General features: G+C 40.3%; 1 protein-coding gene across 6 annotated transcripts in view; it reads left to right on the top strand.

The window, feature by feature from the left end:
- magixa (MAGI family member, X-linked a) overlaps positions 1-13,708 on the top strand; it is a 56,812-nt gene that overhangs the window by 32,774 nt on the left and 10,330 nt on the right. For all 6 annotated transcript variants that reach the window (XM_025901678.1, XM_025901677.1, XM_005462471.4 and 3 more), the window contains exon 16: positions 409-693. In XM_025901678.1, coding sequence (XP_025757463.1) covers positions 409-693 — 285 coding nt within the window. The remainder of the gene's footprint in view (positions 1-408; positions 694-13,708) is intronic.

Here is a 13,708-nt window from a genome sequence, read left to right as displayed (position 1 = left end):
GATTTCCCAGTTCTGCCTCAGAAACAGCTCATGCAGAGGAATATAATAAATGTATTTATTATTTAACAAAAAATTGGAAAACAAAAGGCAGATATTTCTGCACTTTTCTGCACTTCTACATATTTCTACTTAACTATGATGGGCTGTGTAAATATTTGAGTAAAAGACTTTTTGTTGTAAAGCGAGAAAGCCAGAAAGAGGCAAAGGAAAATCATTTATTAAGGGAATCATTTAACAAATCTTGTGCTCTCCAAGCAAATCCAAAATGCCAGGTTTCTTTAGAATAATGATTTTTAGATGATGTGGGTCCCGTTGCACCCACAATGTCGCCTAATTCTTGGCTGTAAGCATCTTGAGATGACAGATGTTGTGACTGTGAATACAAATAAAGCTGAACTGAATCCTCAGGTGCCCCTCCTGCCCAGACGCCTAACGGACCTCCAGCCTCAGCCCTCATCCAGAGCACTAGCTTCCTGGACTCAGTTCCTGTGACGCTGACCTTAGAGCCACGTGACTTGTTGGGCGTGGAGGAGAGCGCCGGCGGCCCTCCTGCAGTCAGAGAGGGCGGACTAGGAGCCGTTCCTAAGGATGGAAGAGGAGGCGGAGGAGGAGTAAAGTCAGTGGATGTGGAGCTGAGGAGGCGACAAGGAGAAGGCTTTGGATTTGTTATCGCCTCTCAGGAAGTGAGTGGAGGTGAGTGGCAAAGAATCCTCCATATGTCCAGCTTCTGTCGGTGTCACCGCATGTTATATGATTGAGTTTTCCTGAGATGAACCAATTCTTCATCTGCAGACATGTTCAAGGTAAAAGTGCAGTGACCACAACAAAATACATACATTTAGACACAAAGAGGTCTAAATGTATAAAAAGCAAAGATCCAGCTGACACCTGGTATTTTATCTCTGACTGCTGACACTGAACAGGTTGTTGTTGTAGAAGTCCAACAGTAAGTTTTGTGTAGTGTGCTGATGTGGAGAAAGCACAGAGACGGAGCCAGCCTACACAAATCAACAACAAACTCGTGATTTGGGTGAGCTGTATGATGGAACAGTTTATTTCTGATCTCAGTTCTTTTTAGTTGTTTTCTCATGTTGTTTTCACTTCTATTGTTTATAGGCTGAAGTAATCGTGGTTTTGAGTTTTGTATTTTTCTCATCTTTTCAGGTTATATTTAAGTCCTGGAGTTTTCAGTTTGTTTTTACCTCTCCTGTGCTCCCTGTTTCCTCATATCCAGTCTTAGTCTCTGTGTTAGGTCTTTTTCTGTGTCATTACTTTGTACTGTATTTTGGTACACTGCTGTCTCTTGTGCCTTGTATTTAGCTTTATTTCCCCTTTGTCTCATTAGTTTGATTTTGTTCCCCTGTGCCTTGTTTTCCCCAGCTGTGTTCTCTCTCCCTAATGACATCATGCATCTATTTAAACCCTCAGTCTGCTTGTGTTGCTTGTTAACCTTCCCCCTGGGCCCCTGGCCTGTGTTTAGTATCATAGATGCTTTTGCTCAGTTTATCCCTCCTGGTTTGACATTCCTGTGTCTGATGCACAAAGAAGTATAACAGAAACAGAGGATTCAAGAAGAATATACCTGAAACTGACAATAGGAAAAACAACTGCTTCAACTTATCATTAAGAAAATGTTGTTTGGATGGTCTAGTGGTTAAATTGTGGTGATACTATTCTTCCAGCAAAAAGAAAGTTTGACTGTTGCAATCGGTTTATTTCCATTGATCACTAAATGGTGACAAATCAATTATCAATTAGAAAAAGCAGGCAGTCAGTTAGTGGAGAGAGCAATTGGACTTGAAAGGGACTTTCATTTGGTAATATTTGTGATGGATAAGTAACAAACACGACCTCTCTACTTAGCCCGAGGGGAAGTGGGTAATTTAAAAGTAAAGGAATTCAGTGGGCTGGATCACAGAGGATGGAAATGTTACCCAATGACACTTGAAATGGGTTAAAAATAAAACCTATTGAAATCCTTCAATCTCTCTGAAGATGTAGGATGACAAAAAAATAAAAAATAAATGGTGGAAACTTACTACTGCCTACTGTTCGCCAGCGATCCAGAGTTCAAGTTCATATTCAAATAAACTTTCAATAAACCAACATCTGATTTTTGAGGGAAGGGCAAGACTTTTTATACTGGAACATTTTTGGTTTCTGTTTGAACAAGCTTTGGTGCATGCAGATAAAATTTATCTGTATTTGTTAAAAAGGACCAGAGGAGAAACAGGAAGTTTTGAACCGGATATCCATTATGTTCCTTCTGTACATTCTGGCTACAATAGAAGCTCAGAAAAATGGTTTCGTCAGCCTCAGGCCAGTGACTTACCTGACTGATATTTATAAGTGTCTGCTGTGATTTTAAGCCACTCGGCTGCAATCAAACAAAAGTTACTTGTAATAATTACAAAACAAGACCACTTTGCTTATAAGTAACTATAACCCTGGGCACTAGATTTGCACATCACACAGTTTAGTTTGGGTTAATAAGCAACTCGTTTCACATGTAAACAAGCCGTGGGTGTACAGGGAGGAGTTAAAGCTTTCAAATAGAAGCAGCACAGTAACACAGTAGTACAGTAAATGCAGTCCAAGGTTCCCCTCTCCTGAAACTGTGGTGGAGCTGACACAAAAAGCAGCAGAAGCTGGACACAGTACAGTAGCTGTGCAAAAGCACTGAGGGATTTTCCACAGCTGGGTTTGTGGTGAGTCTCTGGTTGATTTCAGCTGCACCTGAGCTTCTCTGATCGGCATTCAGCTGGAAGGAACAGAGAGCTGAGCGACAATGATAAACAGCACTCCACTGCACCTCCTCCTTTGGAAATATAACAATCATCTCCACTGTTAGCATTCCTCCCCCCTCCACATGAGTAATTTCCCTCCCACCGCTATCTGCTCTGCATAAGCCCCGCCCCCTCTGCCTGTCCCTCTATCACTCACTGCAGCTCCGCTCACTCAGTCCAGCGCTCCTGCTTTTAGAGCCGCAACCTGCTTCCCGCAGACAGCACAGAGAGACAGAAGGACAGACAGTGAGGACAGAGAAACAAGGACAGTGCATTGTTGAGGTCTCGGCTCGGTTCAGGTCTGAATTATCCATCATGTTGGAGCGACTGCAGTCAGCTCTGAAAACTGTCAAGGACTCCAAATGTAAGTTTTAGTTTGGATTTTTAGGCTTTCGTCTAAATTCAAGGCTGGCTTGGTTTCTGGGAGGTCTGTCCATCATCGTGTGCCTGAGCTGTATTGATTTTAGAGTCCTGCTGTGTGTGGGTCAAAGGTACTCCTGAATTTATACGTGCACTGCTGTGGAACAAGTTTTCACAGCCTGCTCCTCTTGTGGTTTGTTCCCTAGTAAAGTTTTTTAAGATTGAGTCTGATTACAGGCTCTAACCAGATCGCCTGTGAACCATTTGTTGTTGGGGTTAGGTTGCATAAAAAGAATCATTTCAGAAACTACAAGTTGTTACCTTTCAACACCTGGCAGGCAGATTTCTACTTGGGTTTTCATAATAAGGGAAAAACCTACATGAAGCGGTACATTTGAACCCTAACCAACATTAGCTTATTAAGAAAAGAAATAAATAAGCAACGTAAATGTTTTCTTTCTCATCTAAAGAGCCAGATGCTGCTTTTTCTTTATGTTTGATGATTCTCATCTAATGTGAGATTCTTCAAAGCTTCCTGTGGGTGATCTCTGATGTGCGATATAGAGATTGGGTTTTTATATTATGGATGGGAGATGAGTCATGTCATCATCATCATCATCATCACCTGGTGATGATGTAATAGATAAAGAATAATGACAAAGGATAAAATCAAGGAAAGCTAATGGAACACAGACTAAACTTAATGTTTTGACTTCAGTTTTTCATCTAAATACACTTAAAAAAAGAACAAATTACAACAAGTAAAACAACAATGATGCGTAAAAGTGTCTCAAAAAAAGAAAAAGACAACATTTGTAAATCTGAGGTCTTGTCAAGAAACTAAATCAGTGCTAAAACTAATACTTGTTCATCGGCATCTTAACATTTTGTCACTACCACATGTCCTTAAACTAATCGAGTAATTTGCTTATTTACCGTTGTTGTTCTCACTGTGTGATCTTTATCAGGGTTGTCATAGAGAGAGGAGTCCACTGACTCATGTTTGCCCACCACACAAAAAGTAAAGTGAAGTTTTGCGAAAATGCAATTGCAGTGGCAACAATAACCGTTTCTGTTTCTGGGTGTCAGTGGCATCAGAGTCCACAGTGTACGGGACAAAATAACAGGCTTATACACTTACTGCAGCGTCTGGAAGAAACACTTGAACCTACGTATGCAGTCAGTGCTGGTAACATGTTTATCTCCAGCTACTATGAATCTATTTCCTCCCTTCCTCCTCCTTTACTCTAAATCCTTCTCCCTTTTATTCCTGTCTCCTTGTTCTCCTCCTCAATCTGTATCAGCTCTCAGGAATGTCTGAAATAGTTTCACCTCATTGAAGCTATCTGCAGTTATTGTGTGTGTGTGTGTGTGTGTGTGTGTGTGTGTGTGTGTGTGTGTGTGTGTGTGTGTGTGTGTGCGTGTATGTGTGTGCTTGTAAAGCTATCCTTGTGTGGACCAGTTTGAGTTTAGACCTTTGTGAGGTGTCTGGTCCTCGCTGTGGCTCAGACTGTATGATGTGGTTGTGTACAGGTCAGCACGCCTGCAGTTCAGCAGCAGCTGTTTTTGCCATGACTGTCAGCTCTGTCAGTGTTTGTAAAGTTTCATATGACTGACACAGAGTGGTGTTCAGGATTAAAGGAGTATTTCACCAAAAAAGTGAAAGATTCATTTATGGTAAAGGTTTGGTTACTGTCGGTGGAGCTTCTAGTTTTGGTGGAACAGTGGAGCAGTGGTTAGCACTGGTGCCTCATAAGAAGGTCCTGCGGACCAACTGGGGCCTTTCAGTGTGGAGTTCACCTGTTCTGCCTCGTTGGGTCTCTCCAGGTGCTCCAGCTTCCTCCCACAGTCCACTGACATGCTGGTTTGGTTTACTGGTGGTTCTAAACTCTGTGTTAGCAATGCAATAGACTGGTGACCTGTCCAGGTGTACTAAACCTCCGATGACAGCTTGGATCCAGACAGTGTTTTTCAAATTGGATTAATTTTACATGAATTAACTAAATTTCTCATTTGTTTCTAATGACAAAGTATATAACTCAATTCAACTAACAATTGATTAATGATTATTTTAATAAGCTGCTCACTGCTCACTACTTTCACTAAAACTTAGAAGGAAATAGTGACAATAACAATATTTTGGGGACTATTTCCAGCAGTGGAGTGATCCACATTTGAGGCTTCAGTGACTATTTGGTGTGGAAGTGTAGCGTTCTGTATGACAGCGTCAAATATTAGTCTTTTCTGGATAAAAGTAGGCTCTCGAACACAGAAGAAATAAAAAAATATATGGCTCAAATACTCAATGCATTCAGCATGAGCTTAATATGCACATTAGATTTCTGGATGAGAACTCTTTGTTTCTTTGTCCCTTACGATTCACGTTATCAGGACTTGTTTTGTATTCTCACAAGAAAGTTGAGCCCCTTCAGTACGACGGTCTAAACAGATTTGTTCCCACAACATCAGTAATACAAACATGCACAGGGCTGAAGAATGACCTTGTTAGCAAATTTCAACTTTTAATGAAAAATTTCTTTAACTTTTATTACCTTTGCTGTTTTCTGACAATATTAAAACAATGTGTGCGCCGGTGTGTAAGTTATGTAATATTAAATCTTCATGACATAACCCTTTGAAATTCACCCAGAGCTTAGCTTCAACTGCCGGTCTGTTTGTGTCCAGATGTGCTGTCTATTTCCAGCTGTGGTTCACTGTTAAAGTAGTCCCAAAATAAACATAAGAATATATAGTAGCCTGTATGTATCCTTACAGTTCAACTATTCCTCTCGTTTTCCATCTCTGTGTTTTTAATTATGAATGATAGTTAAATAAAAGATTATTTATAATATCCTGGCCCTTTATGATGTGGTGAAAGAAGCGGAAGGTTCCTGACAAAAGTCAGTCTGAAGTTCTTGTTGTAAATTATAATTCCAATTAAAGTCAAAGGGACAAATGAATACATTTTCACCATGAGCGTGCAGCAGGGTTTTCAGTCACATGTGACCCTTTTTTTGGCTTCAGCATCCAAAGATGGTAATAGCAGAATCAGTCGACACAAGGAGCGCCTCATTAACCCTATAATGCCCTTTGCATCATATTTGATAGATGAGTTTCTGAGACCTCTATCGCATCAACATGATCAATACTTGCCATAATTTCAAAATGTTATCGACAAAACTCTTTTTTTGTCTAAAATTAACATTTTTGCTAATAAAAAGTTGCCAAAAACGCCCAATGTATCAAATGTCAAATCATAAACAACATGTTATAGAAAAAAAAAAGGCGGATTTTGTTATAAGGGTTAATAAACATCCCAGTTCCCAAAAATCTGAATTTTCTGGCTATTTTTTGATGGGTTGGGTCTTACAGGGTTAACCAATGGGTGACATCACTGTAGCCAGATCCATCTTTGGCTGGAAACAACCACCAAATAGCCAAAAGAACAGAAAATAATACATAGTAAAAATAAGGCTAAAGATTGATGAGCATTATATGTCCTTTAAAAACTGAGCTGTTGTTATAGAGCTCAGCCAACTCCTGCTTGCTGACTTTCCTGTCCCATTCCAGTCACACTATGAACAGCAAAACTGACTCCCATTCCGCATGATTCCCAGGGGAATGCCGTGACTCAAAGGATTTCTGAAAAAAGTCAGCCTGTGCTCCCGAGGCAGTCGTGTGTCGAGTGTGAATGCGTCTGTTCGTGCTTTAGCATTCGGAATAGGAGATGTTAAACTTTCTATTAATAGCAGCTTTAATCCATAATTCAGCAGAATTATGAGCTGGGCTGTGTGTGTTTGCCAAACTGGAGCGCAGGTGACTTCAGGCTTATTGGACTGTGAAATTGGACAGACACACACATTTGTCTTTCAGCACTTGTGAGGACTTCCCGTGCATGATGCATTAACGTGCTTCTTACCCTGAACCTGCACCTGAACTCTCACCTGTACTCTAGCAGTCTACTGAGGCTCTGTCCCATTGTGGGCTACAGACTCAACGTCCTCACAGTGAGAAACGTCCTCATTTATTTAACCATTCACCTGTAAAAGTCCCACAGCATAAACCTCCAAATATTAGTACTCAGGCATCATCAGCTTACTGTGCCACCGAAAATCTGTTTATTAGCATAATTCTGATTTTCTAAACACATAAAATTCAGTTATGTCATGCTGCAGAGACATGTGCTGTTATGACTTGGTCACATGTGGTCATATTTGAGTATTTATATTAAATTACAGAGCCCATAATCTGTATATATTAATGGGAAGAATCAATAAAATCACTGCAAACATTCTGATATGACACTGCTATAATCTGTCATAAAAAATATGACAAACATATTTTAGTTTCAGCAAATTAATCAGACAACAAAAATAAAAAACACTCTACGCCGTGTTGAACCTCAGGACTCTGTGTGAGGCTGAGTTTACAGAAACTGTGTGTGTAAAAGTACAGATTATAATTTGCCATTTCACGGTTCAGGCTCATGACCCATGGCGACAAGTGGGAGAGGCAAGACTTTAGCCAAAGTTGAAGGTTTATCAATTAACGTTATTGGATTCTAAAGTTTCCCTGAAATAAAGAGTAATAATAGGCGCTCCTGCTGTTCATGTGGTAACTTTACTAACCTTACTTTGGGGATGCTCTGACAGGGGGCCCATGTTGCTCTTTAGGGCTGGACCTGTAGGCTGGCTTTATACACGTGCATGTGAGCATTCTGAAGCCAGTCAGCAGTAGGGCTAAATCAATAAGCAGGGTGATGATAATGCTGACAAAAAAACAATTGGTTGTGGCGCACATAAAGGGATTCAAGCATCAGACTATATCACCTTCTGGGTGCCTCATAGGTGAGGATATTCGGGCATGTCCTACTGGGAGGAAACTCCGGGGTAGATGGAGGACATGCTGGAGAGATTACCCCTCTCAGCTGGATCGGGAATGACTTAGGAACTTTTCCCTACTATATTTTATTTATTGAGACTTCAAACTGCAATATTGTAAGGACTGATTCTTAAATAACACTTTCTACTCAAGCAGTGAAAGCACTTTATACAGCGTGCATCATTCACCCATTCATACAATGAACACATCGGAGAGTGACTTGGAGTTCAGTATCTTGCTCAAGGACTCTAAGGCATGCAGACTGGAGACTGGAGCAGAAAGGTTGAACCACCAACCTTTAATTAGCGGATTACCTGTTCTACCTCGTGAGCTACAGCCACCCCTGATAGAACTGAAATATAGATATAGATGGATAGGAAATTGTGGAACATACTGAATATAAAAAAACTCAGCAGATACAAAATGAATTTAGGTTTTTGTTTTTTCCAAGAGCACTTTGTGTGCTTCCTCAACATCTAAAGGCATGTAACTGTGCCTCCTGGGGTTGTTTTTCACTCTAGCTAAGGCTGGTTTAGAGCCAGAGCCTAATCTGAAATACAATTATTCATGTTTCAACAGTCAGAGCAGCGTCTCTTATCCGGGGGAAAAGTTCCAGTGTAGCAGGTCACTTACGTCAGGGGTGCAGGATTATTGTTACCAAATAAGACTTTATCAGTCCCACAAAAAAACTGAGTAAAAACATGAAATTAAAGCAGCGTGTTAAAAAAAAAAGAAAGAAAGAAAAGAAAAGAAAAAGGAAAAAAAAAGAGTTTTTTCTCTTTTTTTCCATTTATAAAGTGCCAGCTGGTGATAACAAAACATCAAATGGGAGGGAAAATGTGATGAATGTCTGTTTTAACTGTTTTAACAGTGATCTGTTAACATGGCTCTATTGCGGGCCTCTAGCCTTTTAAAAGAAGGCAGAGCAGACTTGTTTGTGACTCTGCACCAGCAGAAAAAGCACCTGGGTTCATGTTGGCAGACAGGAGGTATGTGTGATGTTTGAGGAATGTGGAAAAGGTCTTATGATGAGGATTTGTTCTGTGTGCAGGCACAGGAGGGTCTTTTGGCAGCATAACAACGTCAGTAAATCATTTTTGGTATTATATTCAAACCCCAAACAACCAAACAGCATCTTTTCTGAGCCATACAACAGTAAATAAACAAAAACACGATGAGCAGCCTGACCAGTCTGGATAATGATGGCAGTGGTACTGGTCGTGGTGTTGTGGTGAAAATCATGAATGTTTAGTTACTTTGAGGAGATGTCAAGCTGAATTTTTCCTCAACAGGTTAATATTTTATTGGTTTTCTTTGTGCAGCACATCTGGAGTCAGAGCTGTGGTTGGAGAAACTGTTCTAGCAAATGTTCTCATACATGATTCATCGAGTCAGACCGAGAGAGGCCTCACACGGAAGAAGGAAGTGTCCAGAAATACATGTTAGGAAATATGAAATAGTTGAATGTTTGAGCAGAAAAACGGCTGAATAGAAGTTTGATTTATGGATTTTTGGCACGAAAAGTTCTTTAACTTGTAGTTTCGGTCCCACACCTTACCCCCGCCCTACATCGAAAACAAGAGACGTGTGTGAAACTGTTGACGTGATGTTTCGAGCTGAAAAGGAGGTTGGTGTTTACTTAGTCTCTACTTTGTTTTTAACTGCAAAACTTTACCAGAGCCTAAAAAATACATTGTTCAGTGGACCAAGAGGGAAGACGGGACACTGTCATTAGGAGCCACACAGGACTTTATCCTCTGGGATGGGGGGATGCTTTAAGAGTGGGAGCTACAGTTAAGCCTATGATTTGTAGAGGACACAGTTTTTGTATCTGTAAATCACCACAGTTGGCTTCATCAGACAATTAAGATGTGAGTGCAGACGTGTGAGTTTCAGCTGTATTTCAAGGGTTTTACAAAAACCTTTGCATGAACGGTTTTGGAATGTTTTGATTTTTTTATGCACCTCAAATTTTTCAGAGGCTTAAAAGTAGACAAGTTAAAATGACTTTGAATGTTTTTAATACTTGAATGAAAACAAGACCAAATGCTGCGTTTTTACAGGTTTTTACTGCCGTCAGCTTCAGTTGCTGCTTGTTTGTGGGTCTCTCTGCCTTCTGTTTGCTATTTAATAACTGAAAAGCTGCCCTGTTGGGTTGAGATCAGCTGACTGACTGTTTATTCCGTTTCTTCACCTTGAGAAACTCTTGCTGTCTGCAGCTGCTGTCTTTGGGTCATTCACCATTTGCATTATGAGGTGCTGTACGATCAGTTTTGCAGGATCTGTCCTTATCTGAGCAGAGAGTACAACCATGTACACTTCATAATTCATCCTGCTGCTTCTATCAGCAGTCACATGATTAATGAACACCAGTGACCCAGTTCCACCAGTGACAATGACACGCCTCCGGAGTGTTCTTGACATGGTTAGATGTTGTAAAATTGTTTTTCTGAACAATGGAAAGAATTCTGTGATCATGCACTTCAGGCCAGTCCATTCATTGATTTTACCAGACTGTTGATTTGGCCACTTGTAAAGTTCTTGCTCTCTCTCTCTGCTTTACAGTGAAAAGCTAAAAAATACAAATTCAGCACTTTGAGTAAACTTCAGATGTCTGCTTCATTTGTAATGAAGTAACAAGGAAGCAGGCCTGACCATGAAACTGCTTTGTCCTCTGAAAATGTGAGACTGTGTATAGAAATTATGGAGCTGCGCGTACCTGTGAGACCAGGCTGCTATCATCCTGTAAGAAGCAACTAGATACGCATGAAGGCAAAGGCAGGGAGGCAGATCTGTGCACAAAAATACAAAAGACACAAAGATTTGTAGTGACTGTTTATCAGTTTGGGGTTTTTCTCATCGCTCTCTGCCTGCAGCTGTCAGCCTGGATATTATCACACTTCTCCTCCTCTGCTTCACTGAAACATATTTCTCTCTCTGTAGCCTCGCGTTGCCTCCTCCACCGACTGAACACAGTGATCTCAGCACTTTCTTATCAGCTCACATGCTCGCATTCACCCTCCTACACCGTGTGTTTAAACAGCGTTAAATACACATTCTTTTGCCTCTTTGATATTTTAAAGCTTCATAAAGTGACTTTAAAGGAGCAGGTGGGATTTTTTTCCTGCTTCAGTCCATTCTCTGCGAATCCTGTTTACATCACAGTCCTGCCGAGTGCAGGTCAGTTTATTTGTTCAGGCTGTGTGTCTGAGCTGCAGGCCGACGGCAGCTATTCCTGAACAGCATGAAAAATTCTCATGCAGGTTTTCTCACGTCGGGGCAGCCTCTGGCAGATTAACGTACCACTTCAACTGAAGTTAATTAATCGGAGTCAGTAATAAAAGCCAGCTTTTTAAATTTTTTCTCTATATATTTTTTCATATCAGATTATATCCTGTCCATTCATAGTGTGCACTGAACCAGTCAACAGGTCATTTAGAAATATTATGTGCATAAAAGTTCATTTCAGCTCATAATTTTCCAACTTTATAAATTTATATTCTACATAGGAATTCTTTTGCTCATTTTTGTACCTTTTCAAACTGTATTTTATTTCTCTATGACTGCTTTTTGTTGCTTTTTGGTAATCTTTGCCCATAATCCATATCTTTGTGCTCATTTCTTATTGTCACCATTATCATTTTTTAATCTCCTTTTAGTCATTTTATGTCACTTCCTCATTTTATAAGTTGTTGCACCCATTTTTTTGCCGTTTTTATGGCTGTGCATCATAAGTCAGTCAATGTGCAGTGTTTTTGCTCTACATACCAATAACAGCTGCTGTCTTTGTTAAACTGGGTCATGTGAGCAGGTTACTGTAATCAGGTGAGCTCTCTGGCCTTCAGTCACTTCATGTTTTATCTCTTAGACTTTACAACCTGAAACTCTGCACACAGTCAGGGGTTGGGACTCGGTGGTGGTTTCAGGGTCATCGGTTTGTGTATTTGCTGGTCATGTGACCACGCAGTCTGTTCAACCGGAAACGTTTTTTTCTTTTTCGTTTGTCTTCCATTTTCTTTGTTCTCAGCAATTCAATGATTAGTGTCTCTGAGCTCGAAAATCTTTCTGAGAATTTCCCCCCATGCTCCTCCCTCCCAGAGATTTCAACAGTGGCATGGATCAACGCGTGTGTGTGTGTGTGTGTGTGTGTGTGTGTGAGGACTGTCCTCACTTTAAAACAGACTTTTAAAAGGATTTTTAAGGTTTAAAATTTGGTTTTGAGATTCAGCTTTAGTTTATGTACATTTAGTATGCGTGTTACAATAGAAATAATACAAAGGCATAATTCTGTATGTGATACCACATTATGGGGACTTGAACAGGTAAATAATTTAATGCTACATCTTTGGTTTAATGTTAGCTTAACTTCTGACCAGTGTGAATCTCCAGAAATGACTTTAAACACTACATTGTCCCCCTGAAGTGATAGAAACAAGATGTTTGTCTGTGAACTTGGCTGTTTCAAAAACAACCTCCTACAAATGTTTTTCCCTCAGTTTAGTGATTAAAAAGGGAAAAAAATGACTTCAGAGCAGGATCGAGCTGAGATGAACTGGTTCTAAACAAGATTTCGTATTAGTGCAAAGTCCACCAGTGATTAATGAACGTGCTCAGATAGGCGCACCTCAGAGTGCCTCCATTGTAACAAATTTAAAATAAAAAATAATTTCTGATCTGCTTCATAGGACGGCTGCAGAAAATCGTCATTTGTGCCTTTCAAAGCAACAAGATGATTTCTATCTGCAGTAATTTATATTTGGTAGTAGGGATGGGAGAACTGGCGATTGTAGGAAACTGGTTCCCAGTAGTCTATTTCCTCGAAATTGTTAGTCTGCCTGCCTATCGATCCCGCTTATTGGTTCCTGCACTCGTACTACAATCAGCTGATTTCAGTTCGCGTGCCAGAGGAGGAAAATAGTGACGCAGTCTGGAGCGTGGATGTGGACAATTATTTTTATTGCACAAAAGGACGATATAAATGGTAAAATGTAAAACTGCATCCAGAACAGAAACAACCACATTATGATACTAACACAGCTTCGATGCAAGCATCTGCCGAGACAGCTTCTTAGGGACATGTGTGTCCTCATTAGGGCCTCAGGTTTATATTGTTAAATGGTGATAATGAGACATCGTGCTTCAGTGATATTACAGAATAACATGAAAGTAACGAGTGTAATTAATTACTTTTTCCTGGGAGTAATTAACTGCATCATTTTTAAGAAAAGTGTTCTGTGTAATATGTGTAATAATGACTTTTTGAGTACGACTCCAACACCCTTCACAACAAAGAGGTGAAATAACACACACAAACATTTGACCACAGCATGCAATTAATTTGCATGAATATTATTTCTTTATTGCTGCTTGGTGGTGGCTCAACCCAATGAGAATCGATAAGGAATCAAGTCGATAAGTGATATCGATAATGGAATCAGAATCACTACATTCTTATCAATTCCCTTCCCTATTTGGTAGTATGGCTCGATTATGGCTTCCTGCGCTGACATGGAAATGCATGACACAGGGAGAGCACGCTATCCTGCCCTTCCATGTACATATGTGAAAACCCCAGAGGCAAGGAGCGCAGAAGCACAGCACTCAGAAAAGGCGTCAGTAATAACACGACACGGATTAATTCAGAAAAGGACATAGTAGGAGAGCCCGGGGTGGAGGTGGGT

Source organism: Oreochromis niloticus, linkage group LG20 (genome assembly GCF_001858045.2).
Source record: "Oreochromis niloticus isolate F11D_XX linkage group LG20, O_niloticus_UMD_NMBU, whole genome shotgun sequence".
Lineage (NCBI taxonomy): Eukaryota > Metazoa > Chordata > Actinopteri > Cichliformes > Cichlidae > Oreochromis > Oreochromis niloticus.
Note: the sequence above shows the minus strand (reverse complement) of the source record. Positions and strands in the feature narration are given on the sequence as shown.